Source organism: Nomascus leucogenys, chromosome 6, assembly GCF_006542625.1.
Source record: "Nomascus leucogenys isolate Asia chromosome 6, Asia_NLE_v1, whole genome shotgun sequence".
NCBI lineage: Eukaryota > Metazoa > Chordata > Mammalia > Primates > Hylobatidae > Nomascus > Nomascus leucogenys.
This window is the reverse complement of record NC_044386.1, coordinates 109,548,226-109,569,079: the sequence shown is the minus strand read 5'-3', so window position 1 is coordinate 109,569,079 and position 20,854 is coordinate 109,548,226. Positions and strand designations below refer to the sequence as shown.

At 45.6% G+C, this 20,854-nt stretch overlaps 1 protein-coding gene across 4 annotated transcripts in view; it reads right to left on the bottom strand.

Moving 5' to 3' along the window:
- Window positions 1–4,020: 4,020 nt before the first annotated feature.
- The window catches only part of BLM (BLM RecQ like helicase), a 99,511-nt gene continuing 82,677 nt past the window's right edge, over window positions 4,021–20,854 (bottom strand). For 3 of the 4 annotated variants that reach the window (XM_030815030.1, XM_030815033.1, XM_030815031.1), the window contains 5 exons: window positions 15,778–15,977; window positions 15,142–15,334; window positions 10,238–10,360; window positions 8,067–8,268; window positions 4,021–4,378 (listed from right to left, as the gene is read on the bottom strand). In XM_030815030.1, coding sequence (XP_030670890.1) covers window positions 4,201–4,378; window positions 8,067–8,268; window positions 10,238–10,360; window positions 15,142–15,334; window positions 15,778–15,977 — 896 coding nt within the window. In that variant the 3' untranslated portion in view covers window positions 4,021–4,200. The remainder of the gene's footprint in view (window positions 4,379–8,066; window positions 8,269–10,237; window positions 10,361–15,141; window positions 15,335–15,777; window positions 15,978–20,854) is intronic. The other variant, XM_030815032.1, reaches the window with a different exon arrangement.

The following is a 20,854-nucleotide window of genomic DNA, read 5'->3' as shown; positions in this document are numbered from 1 at the left end:
TGCTCCACTCCTGGCCCAGGCATAGTGCCAGGGCCTGACCTTCATGGGGCCTTGTGGCTCCTGGCAGGGACTGAGTAGATGGGGCCAGGACAGGCAGACGCCTGTGGCCTGTGTGTGTGACAGGCCCTGAGTGTGGGACCCATGGGGACAGACAGCCTCTCTGGGGTGAACTCCCACATCCTGAATAGACCTGAGCCTAGAGACCATCAGAGTGCCATCCTGGCACCTTCCCAGGGGTCACCGAACCCTCTGTGGGGCCGTGGAACCACACAGTTGAGCTGTGATCATGCCAAAACCTCAAGCTTCACCTTGGCTAGCTACAGGGACCAGCCTCAGGCCTGTTCGGGGACGCGTCGCCATGGCTGGGGCTTTCTGGACTCTACTTCTGGCTTCTGTCTACCTTCTTGTCCTGTCCTTCTTCCCATTGGTGACCCTGTGGGGCAGAGTACACAGCCCACCCCAACCAGGGAGGGTTTTCTCCCTTCCTCCTTCCTCTCCTGCCAACAGGGAGCGTGGGCCAGCCGAGGAGCCTTTCCGGGGTGGGAGGAACAGCAGAGTGAGTGCGTTTTGGAAAGCAGGAGCCTTCTGCAGGCCAAGGGGCTTGTCCCCGAAGTCCTGGGTCTGCCCTGCACAGCTGCAGAGTTGAGCCCCTGCCTCCTAGTGGTTGCTGCACTCATGAACTGGAGCACGTAGCAGGGTCTGGGCCAGGCTTGGGTCCCCTGGGTGCGCCCCACCAGCTGGCTTCTCTGAGCCCTGGCTTTGAGGCCACACGGGGCTGTGGCAGCTGCACTGAGGGAGAAGTGGCTGCTGGAGCCCCTGGGGATTCCGCCCCAGCTGCCACAGAAGACCCATCGGCCATTGTCTCTGCCCAGAGGCCTCTGCCAGCGGGGGGTCCCAGGCTGGGGGAGGTTGACAGCTGCTGCCTGCTGCTCCCCACCCAGGCAGCAGCTCCGAGCCAGAGAAAGAGCCGGGCTGGGACTCTGGGAGCCTCCAAAGGACAGAGTGGGCCTCGGGACCTCAGAGGAGTTCCAGACGGCTGCAGGAGTGGGAGAAGCAGCAGTTTCTCAAGAAGAGCGAGAAGGCCTGGACCACAGCCTCGCTTCCTCTTCTGGAGAAAAGCCACAGCTCAGCGATGCTGGCTGATAATTTTGCAGCCTCTGTCCCTGGAGCCTGCAGCAGAGGCCGGGAGTTTCGAACAGGTGACAGCAGGTGGCCCCTGCGGCTCTGGGTGGAAAGTGGGGTTGGGAGAAGAGGTTGGATAGTTCAGGGAAAGAGCTCAGATTCTTGATGCCACTGAACTTGTTGTCTGAACTGGAGCACTTTTGAGAATGAAAATGAGCTGTGTTAATTATCACACCAGGACAACGGATGTAAACTGGGACTCTTCAGGGCAAATCGAGATGTGTGTTACCCTACTTACTACCACTTCCTAGCTGTGTGGATTTGGGCAAGTTACATAACCTCTCTGAATTCTGGTTTCTGCATAAAAAAGGCCAACATCATGTGCCTGCCTCCCAGGGCTGCGGGAGGGATGGAGGAAGTGAATTACCTGAGTTCCCGAAACAGCCCTTGGCACGGTGCCGGTGGGGTGAGGGGCTCTCCGTGCTTGTTCTTTTCCTCTGAGAGTGGTGGGTTCTCTGTCCCTGGAGGTGAGCAAGGCCTGCCTGCCAGCGTTCTGTAGTGTGAGGGCCCCAGCAGGGCATATGTGCAGCTGCAGAGCCAGGTTCCAATCCTGCCTGTGCCCTCCAGAAGGGTGACAAATGAGTGTGGGAGAGTCAGGCCTTCCTGTACCTAGGGGAGGATGGGCCTGTGATGGGTCCCAGGCTGGCACTCCCTGGTGGACTTGTGCCCTCTCCTATCCCAGGTGGTGGCGATTTGTGCCCATGGAGGGCCACTAGCAGGGTCCAGCCCAGAGAAGCTTTGCTGTCACCATGGACCCGTCTTTGACTTCAAAGCCTTGGCATCGGTTCAGGGAAAGTTTGCCTGCTCCTGCCCTCCTGGGGTCGCACTGGGTATTATGCAGAGCTTCCCCGGGGGTCTGGGAGGACTGGGAGATGAGCTGGAGGAAGGAGGCCACTTGCATTTTCTGTGCCTGCTCCTGGGTCCTGAGAAACTGAGCAGAGCCTATTCCAACCTAGAATGTTTTCAAGAGTTGGGTGTGGGGCCTGGCTCTGCCACTTGTGGTCATTTCAGCTTAGGCAAATCAGAGGTCTCTAGGCCTCAGATTCCTTGCTGGGAGGCGGGGGTGAGTCACCCTGTCATATTCCCAGGACATGGGGAAGGGCTGTAGGTAGTGTGGGCCCCACATGGCCTCTGCTCTCCACCTTCAGGCCCCGCGCACGTTATTTTCATCTGTTCCCCCACAGCCCTGGGAGCCCCTGGAGGCACAGCCTGCGACCCTGAGGGATAAGCTCCATCTCCAGAAAGAACGAGTGGATGAGGTCAGAGCCCAGCAGTGACTGTCTGTGCCGGAGTCCACCCCCACCACCAAGGCCAGAGCTGCTGCAGCAGGTGGAACGGACATGCCTCCTGCCAGACGCCCTGGCTGGATCAGCAACTCTCCAAGGTGGCCTCATGCTGGGGACATTACCCCAGGGGTCTCAACTTCTGGCTACTTTGTCTCCTTTCCACTTCTCATCCCCAGAGAAGGTTCTTCTGGCCAGAAGGATGGCCTCTGAAAATGTCAGATCCGGAACGCATCCGTGCTAATGGCACTCAGCCCTCAGCAAACTCGCCTGGCCGGTCCCCCCCATTAAACGCGGCGCCAAAAGCCCACAGGCGGCAGTTGGGGCTCACAGGCAGCCGAGGAGGCAGGAAGTCAGTGTGCTACCACGAGGGTGGGTCCTCAGGGTGGGTGCAGGGTCCCTCTCAGGACTGAGTCCCCAGGCGGAGGCCACATGGCTTCCAATCAACCCCCTCTTCACACCTTTGGCTTTGGCACAGGCAGGGTCTTCCCAGCTACACCCTCCTGAGTAAGGTCACAGGTAACACCACACAAAGGGCAGGCTGAGGTGTGTGTTGTGTCTTATGCCACTTCCTCGCTGCGTGGCACCCAGACAAAGGTGACCTACAGCTGAGAAAGGCATGTCTCCAAAAATGGGGCCACTGGAGTTCAGGCAAGAGAGGCCAAAATCCTACCTAAGATGCTGGGGCCAATTGGCCCATCATGGAGCATCCTGAAAAACGTGGCCACAATACCAAAGGACTACAGCAACTGCCACACACGCCCACCCAAACAATCTGCCAATCTTTCTCGCTGACCCCAAATACTGGGATATTATCCAGTGTCGATAATTTGTAGGCAAAAGAATGGTCTCACACGGTTTTATCATATTTTTATTCATGGAAATTGACCATTTTCACATATTTGCAGAGCATGTATTTTTTTTTTTTTTTTTTGAGACGGAGTCTTGCTCTGTCACTCAGGCTGGAGTGTAGTGGCATTATCTTGGCTCACTGCAACCTCCACCTCCTGGGTTCAAGCGATTCTCTTGCCTCAGCGTCCTGAGTAGCTGGGAGTACAGGCATGCCTGTACACCACGCCTGGCTAATTTTTGTATTTTTAGTAGAGACAGGGTTTCACCATGTTGGTCAGGCTAGTCTCAAACTCCTGACCTCGTGATCCACCTACCTCGGCTTCCCAAAGTGCTGGGATCACAGGCGTGAGCCACCGTGCACGGCCATGAGCATGTGTATTTCTTCTTCTGAGACCAGACCGTTCACATCCTTGGTCCACCTGCCCCCTGGGATATTTCTGACTGGTTCACAGGTATTTAGTACGATGGATACTAATCCTTTGTAATATATTTTCTCCTCTTTTCCACGTCATTTGTCTTTCAATTTTGTTTGTGTTGTCTTACACAAAAAGCTTTAGTTTCACAAGGGCCCACGTGTGGCTCTTCCTTTGGCTTCTGGGTTTCGTGTTATGCTCAGAATCTCTTGCACTGAGATGATTCAGCTGCTGCCTCAGACGTTCTGAGAAACAACGGCCACAACACTTGCAGCGGCAGCAAAACATGCTTATTCAAAAGAAAATGTTTATTTTAAAAAGAAGAACTATCACTCCCCAGCATTTATTTAAATATTAATAGAGACGAGTAAAAATTTCAAATGGTATAACAAGAATAACAGCTTTATAGTCACAGATGGTCAGATGCTGACAAACAAGAAAGAGGGTCTATGTACGTTGAGATTTGGTTGTTATGAGAATGCATACGAAGGCTTAAGAAACGGTCTATTTATAGGCTTTGGTGGAGCCATAATCCCCAATTTGCTATTGGCTCCTGATGTCGCTTGAGAAGTATGTGAGGCTGAACTGGATCCAATGATGCTGGAGGATTTCGTTTTGGAAGATATCTTGCTACATGTGGCAGACCCCCTGAAATGTGACAAAGAAAAAAATCAAAATGTTAAATGAAACCAAAAATGAATGACCTTCTTCCTCTCAACCTGCACAGAGCTACAATACCACTTCCCTGGGCCTAATGTGTCCTCGTGCATTTTCTGCCCACGAACCCCCTAGGTAAGGTAAGTTTCCTTTACTACTTATGGAATAAAGGACCGCTGCCCTTCCTATAAATGTGTTCCGGATTTGTCTTTCTGAAATGTGAAGGACTGTTTCTTAATTATCTGACTTGTGACCAACCCACCGCCGCTCTCTCCACCCACACCTTCGGCAGCCTACAACCAGAGGCTACAAGAGGGGCTGAGGTCCACACGGCCTCATCTATTCTGACCAAATAAAAGTGAAACACCTTGCTGTAAGGCCCCAGCTCCCTGCTGACAGGCACCCCGGAATGACTGGACTTGCATAGTCCAGAGCAAGGCAGCTGTGGGGTGAGCACGCGTGGGGTGGAGCTGGGTGGCCAGGAGTGGCAAAGCTGGGCGTTTTCCTGGCCAGCCCCAGGGAGGCTGCAGATGCGGTCCTCTGTCAGGGCCGTGTCCAGCAGCTCCCTGGCTCACCTGCCTACACCCAGAGATCTGCCAGCTCTCCCTCCCACTCGCTGCCTTCTAAAGCCAAGGAAGAAGCCGCCACAGCCGATTACCAAGTCCTTCCAGCATCTCGCTTTCCTTGCAGACCTTAAGATAACAGCTCCCTTCCCACCCCTAAATGAAATAAAAACAAACAAAACCATGGGGCCGGCATGTTTACAGTGATGACTGTGGGCAGCATTACCCGCAGAAGCCTTTCCTGCGGCTCTGTAACCAGGCTGATGTCAGGCCCAACGTTAATTCCATGGCATCAGGGCATACAAGTAGCCTCCCGTCTGAACTGAGGGTATAGAGCCACAGCCTGTGGGTAATGACATTCTGGTGGAGCTCCATGACTTAAACTCTCGCTCCAAGGCAATTTTACTGCAGAACTGGCAGAGATCTGCTAAACTGGCAGAGATGCAGCCTGAAGTTTCCCTATGCTGATTTCCTGCTGAGAAATGAAGCCCAGAGAGAAAACCTGCTGTTTATGTTGATTTACAGAATGAATCTGCCAATAGCAGCCTCCATTTCACCTGGGCCATCCATTTACTCCCACTCAGAGAGCCCAGAACACAACTGGTTCATTGTGTGTTGTTCTGAAGATGTAAAACTCCGAGGGTAGGGTGGGGAGGTGAGGTTGCTGGCAGAGAGCCACATTTATTCTTTCACTGCACAGGGACTCTCAGGCCGGGGAGCAGACTGGGTCCGTGGAAAGGAGAGTGGAGCAAAAAGAGGCTGCTCCAAGGGTAACACAAAGTCACACAGTGCACTGGCTTTAGCTGGTAGGGCTTAAAAAAGAATCCCATCTTGGCTGGGCACAGTGGCTCACGCCTGTCATCCCAGCACTTTGGGAGCCGAGGTGAGTAGATCACCTGGGGTCAGGAGTTCGAGACCAGCCTGGCCAACATGGTGAAACCCCATCTAAAAATACAAAAATTAGCCCAGCGTGGTGGCGTGCACCCATAATCCCAGCTACTTGGGAGGCTGAGGCAGGAGAATAGCTTGAACCCGGGAGGCAGAGGTTGCAGCGAGCCGAGATGGTGCCGCTGCACTCAGCCTGGGTGACAAGAGCGAAACTCCAAAACAACAACAACAAATCCCATCTTAAGCACCCAGGCTCACTGAAAGCAAGCATGGAAATGGGTACGAGTGTGAGCTTTACTGCTTCTCATCAGATTACGTTCCAGGTGATGCTGCAAAGTGCTTCACTCTAACAAAAGTTGTGAAAATTAAATAAGGGAGCCAATAGCAATATGGTTTGCTTTGTTCTAATACATAAAAATGAGATGGGAGACCAGGCATGTTTTTTAGGAGTCTCCACAGGCAACATGCAGAAGTGAACGTGCTCCGGGCAAGTGTGGGCAGGCCAGTGTCTGCTTCTACCTTTGAAATTGAGACCAGGCAGGGTTGGCCTCTGATAAGCCCTCCCCAGGCCAGGCCTAAGCTTCCTCTTCAAAAACCCGGGGTGTTGAGCCAGATGCCTTTTAAGGTCTCCGGCTCTGTGTGAGTTACTGAGGAAATGAGTATTTCCCAAAGCGGAGGAATAAGTGATGGAAATAAGAAAATATCCTCACTGAAGAACATTTACTGATCACTTGCGCACTCAAAATCACAAAATTAAACTAACGTTTTCTAATGCCTTTAATTTCGGCACTCTGGCAGGAGGATTAGCACATACAAGATTTTATTTATGGACTTAACGAGAAAATGACAATTTGGTAATGTCTGCCTTCCTTTCTCTTTCCCCACTCAGTTTTTGTTTTTTATTACTCAGAAGGACAAGAGGTAGAAAAACTGCAAAAGAAAACACAACAGCTTGCAAAAGTTGACTGTGGACTTTTTTTTGGTTTCTTTTTTCTGCAAGCAATTCTGTTACAATATACAGTTACTTTGGGGACACGTTCTCAAGACTGATGGAATGGTCTCCCTCCTGCCAGGCCTAACCTACTAGCCAGAAGGCAGAGGGTGCCCTGGCAGAAAACCACAAAGGGGCTGTCAGAAACAATGTAATTATGAAGAAAGAAGGACACTGCCAAGATCATCACACAGATCAGACCATGCTATCTTTGTTGCTCCCCTGGTGTGCAGAAAGTGCCCAGAACAGACATGTCCCAGACGAGCGGCCCAGGAAAACGTGGGAAGGGGAAGACAGAAGCCATTTACGCAACCCCTAAACAGGCCTGGCTTGACTGAACTTTTGGTTTCTCTGTTGTGGCTTCTTCTCGCTACCCATGCAAAGGCTGGGAGGTCGATTCTCCCAGGTGTTAATGAAAGGCAGGGAGTGTGCATGCGCCTCAAGGTGGAGATCCATGGGATTCTGCAGCAATAAAAGCAGCGGAGCAAGTACTGACAGAATCATAAAAGCCACGAGGACACAAAACCCTTTGTTATTTATTCAGCTACTGTATGATTTATAGTATTTTAGGTGGAAAAGTCCCTTAAGAAGAGCAATCATCCCAAACAAGCAAACAAATATCTAAGGGAAGATCAACATGGAAGACATCTTTACAAACAAGAAACATCAGTCAGGCTGAGTGCGGTGCCTCACGTCTGTAATCCAGCACTTTGGGGAGACCAAAGTGGGGTGATCCCTTGAGCTCAGGAGTTTGAGACCAGCCTGGGCAACATGGGGAAACCCCATCTGTACAAAAAATACAAAAATTAGCCAGGAGTAATGGTATACACCTGGAGTCCCAGCTACTCAGGAGGCTGAGGTGGGAGGATCACTTGAGTACAGGAGGCAGAGGTTGCAGTGAGCCGAGATTGCGCCACTGCACTCTAGCCTGGGCAACAGAGCCAGACTTTGTCCCCAAATTAAAAAAAAAAAAAAAAAAAAGAAAGAAAACTTTAGTCATAACTATTAGTCAGTAGATATTTTAAACATCTGAAGCAAATATTTTTTGTTGTTTCTTGAAGCAAATATTTTTGTTTTGGATGAAACCTTAATTGTCACTCCATTAACAACTGTCACTCCATTAGCAATATTTAATAATGGCTTATTTTAATAAATCCTTCAAAGCAAGGCAGAGCTGTTGCACTTTTGTCCTTTCTTCCCTTGTTCCCTGTATTGCAAAAGATGTCACAAAACATACCCCTTTGCCTTGGAACCACTGGAAGCAGTTTTTCTCCTCTTAGACCTTTGGGAGGCTGGCATCTTTTTCCTCTTCCTTTCATTTCTGGTTTTACTTGCAAAGTAGTGGGAAGATACGGGTATTTCCTTGTCGAGCTCCTCAGTGGCACTTCTTCCGGGGACTCTGCTGCTGGACAGGCTTATCCCTGGGGAACTGTCTTCAGCTACAAATGGAAAATGCAGATGTTTACAGGTGATGTCGCACTGGTCCACGTGTTTTTAGTGTATATGAAGAGACACACTGCAGGGGCCCATTTTAGCAGATACCTAGCTGCTTCCCTGCCATATGGATTCAACAATTCAGCAAGAACCAAACCTTTTTTTACTTCACAAAGCCCCAAAGTGTTCAATGGCAATTCATTTTTAACAAAAAAGAATCAGAATTCATTTAAAAAATTTGTGATAGTCTTGAAGTTAACTAGAGACATGAGGTTTAACTCATACTGTCGCATATGGCCTGTGTTCCTGTTGTTGATTGGGCAATTAGTTCTGGTAGGCAATTCAAAAAGTATCAAGTGCTATAAAGATGGCAGGCAATTTTACTTATTTTAAATATGCTGAAAAAATTAGCTCAATATAAGGGAAACAAACGGTCCTGTATCTCATCTTTGAACAATAGTTTCTTAGTAAATGAGCATAAGAAAATTCTAGACCCTATTTTACTCTTTACAGACAAAAAAACTTGTCTTTGCACAATATGGCTGAACATGTCACATATTATGCGGGAGGTGAGACTGCATGAAAGCACGCATTTGCAAAGAAGATGGTAATTTCCATAAGTATTTGCATCCCAAGGCACCCAAAAAGCATGAAACCTCCCTATAGATAGGTAACACGGGGACCCAGTCTCCATTTCCTGGCTGGTCTGGCCTGTCCCACAGGCCACCCTACAGGAGCAGCATGAAGGGCACAGGACTCCACCATGGCTGCTCCAACCCTGGCTCACTGTCAAAATGTATTCGGAACAAGGCTTTTAATGGACTAATTACCATATAGAAGAATTTATGAGAACCTGACCAGGTGTGGTGGCTCATGCCTGTAACCCCAGCACTTCAGGAGGCTGAGGCGGGTGGATCACTTGAGGTCATAAGTTCGAGACTAGCCTGGCCAACATAGTGAAACCCCATCTCTACCAAAAAAATACAAAAATGAGTCAGGTGTGGTGGTGCATGCCTGTAGTCTCAGCTACTGGGGAGGCTGAGGTGGGATAATTGCTTGAACCTGGGAGGCACAGTGAGCCAAGATTGTGCCACTGAACTCCAGCCTGGAGTGAGACTCTGTCAAAAAAAAAAAAAAAAAAAAAAAAAAAAAGCGACTGGGTAAAGAGAGAACTTGAACTATCTCATCCTGCTCATCATTTCCATCATCCTTGGGAAGACCCCCACACTGCCTGTCTGGAAGCAGGAAGAACACTGAACCGGGCTTGTCTGTTGTGTCCTATTACGTGGTGATGTTATCAGAGAGCAGAAGACTTCTGTGCTCTCAATATCACCTACAACAAAATGCTTTGTTGTTCTCCTTTTCCCCCGGTCAATGATTTCTAAAGCTGTAATGATGATGAAGCTCACGATTAGAGGTGCCACAGGACAGGCCTAACGTGACTCCCGGAATGTCTGATAATGATGCACTCAGGCAGGTTCTGTCAATGACTAACAATAACAACATTCTACTTGCATGCTCATTTCTCCAAAACATTTAAACACTAGTCTTAAATTTTATCTTTAGACATGTTTGTCAGATAACATGTTCCTTCCTTGGTGGAGGAACCTGATTCACAAAGAGGCTATTGGTGGCCTGCCAAAGATCACACAGCATGACATGGTGGCAGATCTGGAACTGGCACCCAGGGCTCTGATTCCTTGAGCACTTGCATTACAGGAACCAGCAACCCCTGGGCCCAAAGGTCCCCTTTTGGATACTATGAGTAAGTTTAGAACTGGCACCCACAGGGGGCATAAGCACTAGTGTCCTCTCAGAGGTGACTGGCACACCACTGGGGGCTGACTTGGATGTTAGTGTGACGAGGTGTAGGAAGCATTCACACAACCCGGAAACTGCATCATTCTAATTCAGTGAGATGCATTACTTCACATTAAACAGGCTTTTAGAGAACACACATGGCTGTATACTAACCTGGCGATGTCCATTCAGAGTATTTCTGTAATACTGAAATCACTTCCGCACCATATTTTTCCAGTTTGTCTTCAGTAACACCATCAATTTGAAGCAAAACCTCAGGATCAGAAGATAAAGATTCTGTGCAAAGGCATAAAATTAGGAATTTAAATTATCACCCATAGAAAACCCACTGAATTCATGCTCATTCACGCATTCAGCACATGTCTGCTAAGTGCCAACTAACTGCAGGGTACTGGGAACACAGGCCAATTTTGTAAAAGGCAAAGTTAGCACCTCAGAGGCAGCAGACAGGCGCAGAGGGCAGGAACCCACCATCCAATTCCAGCGGCATAGGCCAGGGCAGAGCAAGGGCAAGAGCCAGGGCAGGAGGAAGCTGAGGGTGGGACCTGTGCCATGTGTGTGGAGTGGAGCAGACCTGCTCTTGCCCACTGTTTCCATGGCCAATACTCATCTAGCTGAGACTGGTGTGCCCTCTCTTGACTGAGAACGCTGCATTTCTATTTCCAGCTCCAGCCTCTTCTCTGCACTCCAGACTTGTATACCCCACCCTAGATGGCATAACCAAATGGTTACTTCCTCCAGCACAAACTTTTCTTCCTCCATTCTTTCCCCATGTGGGTTGAGGCAACAAGCAGCCAGCTGAGCCCTCTGCATAGAGGTCGCATATCAGTCTTGCAGCTAGACAAGCCTGTCATTTGAAGGTCACCCTGGCTGCTGTATAAGAACTTGACTGTAAAGGAAAGAGTAGAATCCGGGAGCCTGGTGGAAGCCATTGCAGGAGTGAGTGAGGATGGAGTAAACTGGAATGCAGTAGTGGAGACACAGTGAAGCAAAGTTTGGGTGAGTTTTGGAGGCTGGCTCTGTAGGACTGACTGATGCACTGGCTCTGGGTAGTGAGGGAGTAATCATTCCTATGTATTTGAGCTGAGCAAAGAGTGGATTTCAAATCCTTTCCCATCTGTGATCTTCACATCATTCCCAAGTTTAGAGGAAAAGCAAGAGACTGTGGACAGAACAGAAGGTTTATGAAGGGGGTTTAATGGAAGATAAAGCAGGAAAGGCAGGAAGAAATGTAGACCCTTGATTAAATGTATACTTTATCTGGGAAGCTGTTGTAGTTTTACTAGTTTTTGAAAGATTAAAATGTACATCACATTCACAGCTGGAGGTAAGGAGGACAGTTAAGAAACTACACTAATCGCCTAGAAATAACATATCATAAAATTCCAAATTTCATCAATTCCAAGACACACACCTTTTCACAATTTAGCATTCCTGAGGTCAAGATGTGTCTTAAGAACTGCTGATGGCTAAATGGCAGCTGCCTTGTGGTTGTTACTGCTCATGGTTGTGAGAACTTAGTCATAGCTATTAGTACTGTCAGCATGTCAACAAAGTGACTGCACTGTTTGTACCTCATGTATTGAGTCTAACTGCCATGACATGGCTTCAAAAAGACTATACTGTGATTAGCATTAAAAAAGTGATTGTGAATGCAGAAAAGTTCTGAAACAGAGTAGCAGGGAATACATTTGGCATTAAGAAAAGCACTATCTGGCTGAGCGTGGTAGCTCATGCCTGTAATCCCAATACTTTGGGAGGCTGAGACAGGGCAGATTGCTTCAGCCTAAGAGTATGAGACCAGTCTGGGTAACAGTGAGGCCCTGTCTCTGCAAAAAAATAAAAAAGCTAGCCAAGCATGGTGGTACATGCCTGTAGTTCCAGCTACTCAGAAAGCTGGGGTAGGAGGATCACTTGAGGCCAGGAGGTCTAGACTGCAGTGAGCTGTGTTCAACCACTGCACCCAGCCTGGGTGACAGCATAAGATCTTATCTCCAAAAAAACAAAACAAAGCAAAACATAAAAAACCCAAGCACTATTTGTCTCTGAGGACACATGCCCACAATTCCATAATTTCTCGCAAGTACAACCAAGTACTTTACGTGACCTAAGAAAGAAGATGGCCAAAGTAGATGAGGCAGCATTACATTTTTGTTACTGAGAGATGTACAACCTTCTGTTGACACCTTCTGGTATCATCAAGAAACCACCACCTTCAAAACAGAACTGATAACAGAGGTTTCGATTAAATCCTGGGGAAAATAGTGGAACACTCTGGAAATGCCTTATGGCTAATGAGAATGTTAGTGATGACATAGGGAAAAACAAAGACACGGACAACTCAGTCAAAAAGTGACTCAGAAGAGTCAGGCTTTCAATGTGAACTTTTATAAGTACCTACAGTAATTTGATTATATGTATTTTTCATACAGCCACAGAGCTGTGGATAATAAAAATCAATGTCTAAATCAGTAAAAAACAATTCTTTCAATAAAAGCACTGTGTCATAGTTTAACTAGCAGAATTTTTTCTTCCTTAATAGTCCATAAAGTAACAGTATCTTAATATAGTTGGCATCTTAGAGTCAGTGAAATATTGTAATGACCGATTATGGTAGGAGAGGCAATGAAGAAGAGAGAAGGTGATGATTATGAGATTTTATGAAGAAGAACATGGAAGGTAATATAGCCCAGTTGGTCAACTATATGAAGACGTTGTTTTCCAGGAACTCTACTACTGAAATTCTGGGTTGGGCTATCTGCCCATGGAAATAACTCAGACCAGTAAGTATTTATTAACTAAAGACATAGCAGTGTGCTAGATCCAGATTCAAAGAAGCATAAAACATAATCTCTTCATAAGGAAACTAGCTCTTCAGATTTTTTTTTTTTTTTTTTTTGAGATGGAGTCTCGCTCTGTCGCCCAGGCTGGAGGGCAGTGGCACGATCTTGGCTCACTGCAACCTCCACCCCCTGTGTTCAAGCAATTCTCCTGCCTCAGGTTCCCAAGCAGCTGGGATTACAAGCACCCGCCACCGTGCCCAGCTAATTTTTGTATTCTTAGTAGAGACGGGGTTTTACCATGTTGGCCAGGCTAGTCTCGAACTCCTGACCTCAGGCAATCTGCCCACTTCGGCCTCCCAAAGTGTAGGGATTACAGGCGTGAGCCACAGCGCCCAGCCCATTACAATATTACAATTGGTCATTACAATATTTCACTGACTCTAAGATGCCAACTATATTAAGATACTGTTACTTTATGGACTATTAAGGAAGAAAAAATTCTGCTAATTAAACTATGACACAGTGCTTTTATTGAAATAATTTTTTTACTGATTTGGACATTGATTTTTATTATCCACAGCTTTGTACCTATATGAAAAATACATATAACCAAAGTAAATGGTGGGCGCATGCCCGTAATCCCAGCTACTCGGGAGGTTGAGGCAGGAGAATCGTTTGAACCCAGGAGGCGGAGGTTGCAGATATTTGTACATAACACAGCTAAACACTATAAAGCAGGCAAATAATCAGCACAAATAATGAAGTAATGTCTGGTTTTAGAAATTACAATAATCCGGCCAGACGCGGTGGCATGCCTGTAATCCTAGCACTTTGGGAGGCTGAGGCGGGCGGATCACCTGAGGTCAGGAGTTCGAGACTAGCCTGGCCAACATGATGAAGCCCTGCCTCCCGGGTTCAAGTGATTTTCATGCCTCAGTCTCCCAAGTAGCTGGGATTACAGGCACCCACCACCACGCCCAGCTGATTTTTTGTATTTTTAGTAGAGATGGGTTTTGCCATCTTGGGCAGGCTGGTCTTGAACTCCTGACCTCATGATCCACCTGCCTCGGCCTCCCAAAGTGCTGGGATTACAGGTGTGAGCCACCGTGTCCGGCCAGATCATTGTAATTTCTAAAACCAGACATCACTTCATTATTTGTGCCGATTATTTGCTTGCCTTATAGTGTTTAGCTGTGTTTATGTACAAATATCTGCAACTTCTGCCTCCTGGGTTCAAGCTAGTCTCCTGCTAGTCTCAAGCTAGTCTCCCGAGTAGCTGGGATTACAGGCATGCACCCACCATTTACTTTGATTATATGTATTTTTCATATGGGCACAGAGCTGTAATTAAAATTATACCATATATAACATATATAGGGTACCATTATACCATATATAACAAAGTACTATATATATGTTAAAGAACGTATTTTATCTTAAGAATGAGTTTAATATTCAATGGTCTTTAAATGTCCTTAAAAAAAAAAGAGTAAGTTTCGACCGCGCGTGGTGGCTCACGCCTGTAATCCCAGCACTTTGGGAGGCTGAGGTGGGTGGATCACCTGAGGTCGGGAGTTTGAGACCAGCCTGACCAACATGGAGAAACCCTGTCTCTACTAAAAATACAAAATTAGCCGGGCATGGTGGCACATGCCTGTAATCCTAGCTACTTGGGAGGCTGAGGCAGGAGAATCGCTTGAACCTGGGAGGCGGAGGTTGTGATGAGCTGAGATCGCGCCACTGCACTCCAGCCTGGGCAATAAGAGTGAAACTTCGTCTCAAAAACAAACAAAAAAAGAGTAAGTTTCAATTGTTTCTCTGAGATTTTAATCCAGAGATTAAATAAAAATAATTAAAACAACTGAGGCCAGGCTCAGTGGCTCACGCCTATCTGTAATCCCAGCACTGTGGCAGTCTAAGGTGGGAGGATCGCTTGAAGCCAAGAGTTCGAGACCAGACTGGGCAACGTGGTGAAACTCTGTCTCTACGAAAAAATACAAAAATTAGCTGGGCATGCTGGTATGTACCTGTAGTCCCAGCTACTTGGGAAATTGAGGTGGGAGGATCACTTGAGCCCAGGAGGTTGAGGCTGCAGTGAGCCATGATCATGCCACAGCACTCCAGCCCGGGTGACACAGTGAGACCCCGTCTCAAAACAAACCCCAAAAAGAAACAAACCACTGAGATATATTTATCACTTAAGGAGTTCCCTAGCAAGATTAACTTTCGGCCTATTAATCTGTGCCACGTAACAAAGGATACATGCATACCCACCTGCAAGCTTCTTGAGAGTGACGGTATTAAAAATATTGAAGTAATGAACACCAAAAACTTTCCCCAGAGATTTGCAGACTTCTGTAAGTTCTCCAAGACATTTTTTAACCATCTCTTCCCTCTGAGATACTTTTGCTACTAACGCTTTTTGTTTTTTCACACTGCTGGAATTTTCTGTTTCCATAAAGTCTACCTTTATGAGAGAGAAACAAATCATAGGAGTGGGTATATGTGCACTTGTACCCATACAGGGGCTTTATTTAATGCTTAATTGCATTTTTTGGGGGTAATTCTATTCTGTCATGCAGATAGTGAGTCCACTGGGAACAGGGGCTGTGCATTCTCCATCTTTGTATCTCCAGTGTCAAGCATAGAATAGCCTCTTGATAAATGTTTCTTTAATGAATATATAAAGATTTAGTGACCCGATAACTCATTAAATTACTTTTGACAGGTGTCACATTACTTGGGTTGAATTTTAAGATCTCTTTCCAATTTAAGAACAGAATATGTTCATATAGAACAGTACATATAAATTCAGTATCTATAAACTTGGACAAAGACACTATACTTCACAGTAATATATTTTGGTTCACTCATTGTGAGATAATAAAATAAACATGAACAATACTATACCTTTAAATTGCCGTTTAGTACAGTTTGGGCTTTATTTCCGAGCATCACATAAGCGATCGCCTGGTCATTGGCATTGATATATAAGTCTTCATCCAAAATCTTGTCAAGTATCAGCTTTTTAAAAAGTCTTTCGGCATTGTGTCGTGAATAAGCAGATCCTTTTCCAAATATGCCTGACTGGAGTTTTGCACTTTTACTCCCTGATAAGAAGGTACAGGAAGTAAGATGAGCAAATGTAGGTATATCATCGCCCTCAAATAGAAGAGGCTAAAAAGTCATTTATGGACAGGTTTGGACAGATGGAATAGATCACAAACCCCTGGCACAGACAGTCATTTCTGTAAAATGAGAGTATTTGAGTAGAACGCTAAAATTTCTATGGTTTTATGTACTTTTCCTTATCTTTTTACAATACACATGGACAAAAAACAGCAGCAAAATTATATTGGAGCAAATAAATCAAAGGAAGAGTTTACATAAACCAAAATAGCTTTCTATCACTGTGCTATGTATTAGGATAACTGTGCATTACTTATCTAGTTACAATTTTTTTTTTTTTTAGAGACAGGGTCTCACTCTATTGTGGAGGTTGGAGTGCAGTGGTGCAATCATGGTTCACTGCAGCCTCAAACTGCTGGGCTCAAGTGATCCTCCTGCTTCAGCCTCCTGACTAGCTGAGATAACAGGTGCAGGCCATCACGCCCACCTAATTAAAAAATTTTAAATATTTAAGTGCATCTAGCATTTATTAATTTTTAAATTTTTGTGGGTACATAGTAGGTGTATATATTTGTGTAGTACATGAGATATTTTGATACAGGCATATAGTGTGAAATAAGCACATCATGGAGAATGGGCCATCCATTCCCTCAGGTATTTATCCATTGAGTTGCAAACAATCCAATGACACTCTTTACATTATTTTATAATATTTAATTTTTTTGTAGAGACGAGGTCTCACTATATTGCTCAGGCTGGTCTCTAACTCCTGGCCTCAAGCAATCCTCCCACTCTGGTTTCTCACACTATTGGGATTACAGGCATGAGCCACCGAGCCTGGCTACAATCAATTTTTGACAATCAGTTTTATAAATACTATCCCTGGCCCTGGTTATCAAAACTGCTACTAGTTTGTAATCCAAGTATTTAAGTCTATTCTTTTTGTCACCCTCACTAATGAAGCCTATTCAAATTCTAAAAGAAAAGCACAACACCCTATAAGATGCTCAAGGGGAGAGATGAAGACAGGAATATGTACACACACTTCCCTCTTTCTCTTACTAGCTGAGAGGCACAGTTGGCTGGATCCTTTGTTTCATTCACAAGCTGCTATGACTGCTAATGTCTTCCTTATAAACACAATTTTATTGTAACAATCTACTTAAGAGACCTTGTGACATTTATAGAAATCAGAATTAATGGTTATTATGTAAAGCTTTAGCTCTGTTTTAAAGAGTTCCAAATAATTATATTATTGTCAATTTCAAATGGCTTCTGGCTATATATCCTGAATTATTCAAAATTTTCTTTAAGTAATTTGTATCCCTGAAAGGCCACATTACAGAAACAGGACTACTGTTCTGCTAATGATAGGCTGAGTGACATGGACCAACCTTACTGCTGAGGACAACTAAGAGAGCTGGCTGAAATACGATTTTTTTTTTGAGTTAGGGTCTTGCTCTGTTGCCCAGGCTGGGGGTGCAGTGGCGGGATCACAGCTCACTGACACCTTGATCTCATGGGTGCAAGTGATCCTCCCACATCAGCCTCTGGAGTAGCTGGCACTACAGGTGCGTGCTACCACGCCTGACTAATTTTTGTATTTTTGGTAGAGACAGGGTTTCGCCAGGTTGCTCAGGCTGATCTTGAACCCCTGGGCTCAAGCAATCCGCCTGTCTTGGCCTCCCAAAGTGCTGGAATTACAGACATGGGACACTGCACCCAGCCAGAAAGGTTTATAATTAAAAGCAACATTCCCCTGACTCATCCTTCCCTTCCCCAAGGGAATCACTTTTTAAACAGTTTTTGTTTTCAGCTCTTCAGGTGGTTACCTACACACAGAAGGACCTGAAATCTTGCCTTCTGTCCAAAAGCCTGACATTTATCTATTGCCCTTGCCCCTTTACTATGAAAGACGAGGCTTTATCTCATTCATACCACCCCCACTTTGTTTTATTCTTCTCTGAATTTTGCTAGTTATATGATACTATTGGGTCATGTACTAATTATGTTTCTAACTTTAGATAGAACTTCTGACCACTATCCCTTCCCACAATGTGAGATGTTATTAGTACCCAAGCCTTCCCTGTATGCCTTCTTTTACTTTTAGTGATTGTACTTTTACTTTTATATCATCAGTATTAACATTTACATCCTGTTCTGTCCCGTAACCATGTTTAGGTCTATATGTTGATTTCAATCGTTGTTTACATGATGACAAATGTCCTTCCCTAATTGGAACAATGTCATGACTCTTATGGAACCAAAAGGAGAATGTTTACCACATCCATGTCAAATGGATTTTTTTTTTGTACATTTTACCAATTCCTCAAAGTCATGTTACAACTTTTTTTTTTTTTTTGAGATGGAGTCTTGCTCTGTCACCTAGGCTGGAGTGCAGTGGTGTGATCTCAGCTCACTGCAACCTCCGCCTCCCAGATTCAAGTGATTCTCCTGCCTTGGCCTCCTGGGATTACAGGTGCACACCATCAGTCCCAGCTAATTTTTGTATTTTTTTGTAGAGATGAGGTTTTGCCATGTTGGCCAGGCTGGTCTCGAACTCCTGACCTCAAGCAAACCACTCACTTTGGCCTCCCAAAATACTGGGATTATAGGCATCAGCCACTGCGCCTGGCCACAACTTCCTTTGTTTTATATTTGATCTTGCTGTCTTGTATAATCTTTTTCCTGGAGTTTCTAAGGGCCTCTCTCCTTTTTTTTGGTTGAGAAGTAACATTTGCATTCTTCACTGTTATCAATAAAACCATTCCTTTCTTACTCTCTATGTTGGGTGGGCCCTGTTCCTCCTTTTTTTTTTTTTTTGAGATGGAGTTTCACTCTTGTTGCCCATGCTGGAGTGCAATGGCATGATCTTGGCTCACTGCAACCTCTGCCTCCTGGGTTCAAGCAATTCTCCTGCCTCAGCCTCCCGACTAGCTGGGATTACTGGTGCGTGCCACCATGCCCAGCTTATTTTGTATTTTTAGTAGAGATGGAGTTTCTCCATGTTGGTCAGGCTGGTCTCAAACTCCTAACCTTGTGATCCGCCCGCCTCAGCCTCCCAAAGTGCCGGGATTACAGGCGTAAGCCACCATGCCCAGCCTCCTCCTGACTTTTGTTAGTCTGCATGGATTGCTTACTGGCCCTGCTGCTTGACTGTGACTATGGGTTTTCTTCACTGGACCCATGGGTGGGTTCCACCACTTATCAAATCACGACGTACGCTCACTTTCTTTGCCTGCTAGTCTCCAGGATTGCTGATATTAAGCTGATGTCAGTCTGGTTTGGGTTCCTGTTTTCTTTCCAGAGCTTTCAGGATTGTCTCTGAAGGGGTCCAGAATATGCCACTGTGGCATAAAAATTATTTTGAGCAGAAGGCATCTGAAATCTCTTATCTGCCAAAAAGCAGGGCCTCCCAAAAGAACTCGGTTGTCATAAATTCCCTCCCTGGGAAAAACCAGGGAAAGCTGACCCTTTTAAACAGAGATAAGACTTCACACCACACTTAAACAGACATTGTCATAAAAACTTTGTATCTCCCATCTGGTCTCCTAACAGTCCATCTGTCTTTCCTAACAGTCATTTGTTTTTCCATAAGTACCCTCCTTCTCCCCTTCCTCTATTAAGATGGTATATAAGCCCCACATTCTAACTGCCCCTTTGAACCACATTTTTCTGTGAACTCCTATCCACACATGACTAAATCTGTCTTTTCCCTTGCTAATCTGTTTTTTGTTGGTTTAATTTGCAGGTCCCATGAATGAACCTAAGAGGGCTGAGGAAAAGTTTTTCCTGTTTGACATGTCTTTAACTCTTAGTATTCTCAAATCTTGTGGCCATATGTCTTAAATTTTTTTTACAGGCATCTTATTTGGCATTCAGTGAGCATTTTAATCCAAAACTTTTATGTCTTCCATTCTAGGAAGTTTTCCTATATCATTGGTTTGATAATTCCCTTTATTTTCCATTTCCAAAATTTTTGTCAGATTTTACATCTACTGAGGATTAATCCTTTCTATGCTTTCTCTATTTTCCATACATCATTTTGATCAGTTCCTAAATTTTCTTGACTTTATTTTCCAACCTCTCCACTAAATTTACCTTGTCAATCATTTAAAATTGACAGCTCTTTCTCATTTTTATTTCTTGTCCATTATTCAGTTATTATTTAAGTCTTTATTGTAAAAACTCTTTAAGACGATACTAAGGAGTCTTCTCTCCCCTCTCTCCCAAACTACTATTTTCAATTATCTCTATCACCCAGGGTCAAATATTCTATTTATTTGGTCTTCCTCTTTACTGTCCATTTCTTTCTTTTTTTGAGATGGAGTCTCGCTCTGTCGCCAGGCTGGAGTACAGTGGCGTGACCTTGGCTCACTGCAACCTCCACCTCCCAGGTTCAAGCGATTCTCTTGCCTCAGCCTCCTGAGTAGCTGGGACTACAGGCACCCGCCACCACGCCCAGCTAATTTTTGTATTTTTAGTAGAGACGGGGTTTCACCGTGTTAGCCAGGATGGTCTCCATCTCTTGACCTTGTTATCCGCCTGTCTTGGCCTCCCAAAGTGCTGGGATTACAGGCGTGAACTACCAAGCTCAGCCTTTACCGTTCATTTCTATGTAACTTTCAGGGACTATGTAAACTTTTTAGGTGGGTTTCTTCTGTTATTTTCTATCTAGATTTACTTCCTCCCAAATTCCTTCCCTGAATGGGGATATTTGTCAGGTTTGCTTTAGGGTAAGTAGGTGGGACCAGACTTTAGGTAGGCCGGGCAGCTCCCAGATGCCACTTAGGGGCTCTGACCCCTAATTCAGCGGCCCTTCTACTCTTTAGGCAATCACTTCGTTTATTTTTGTTCT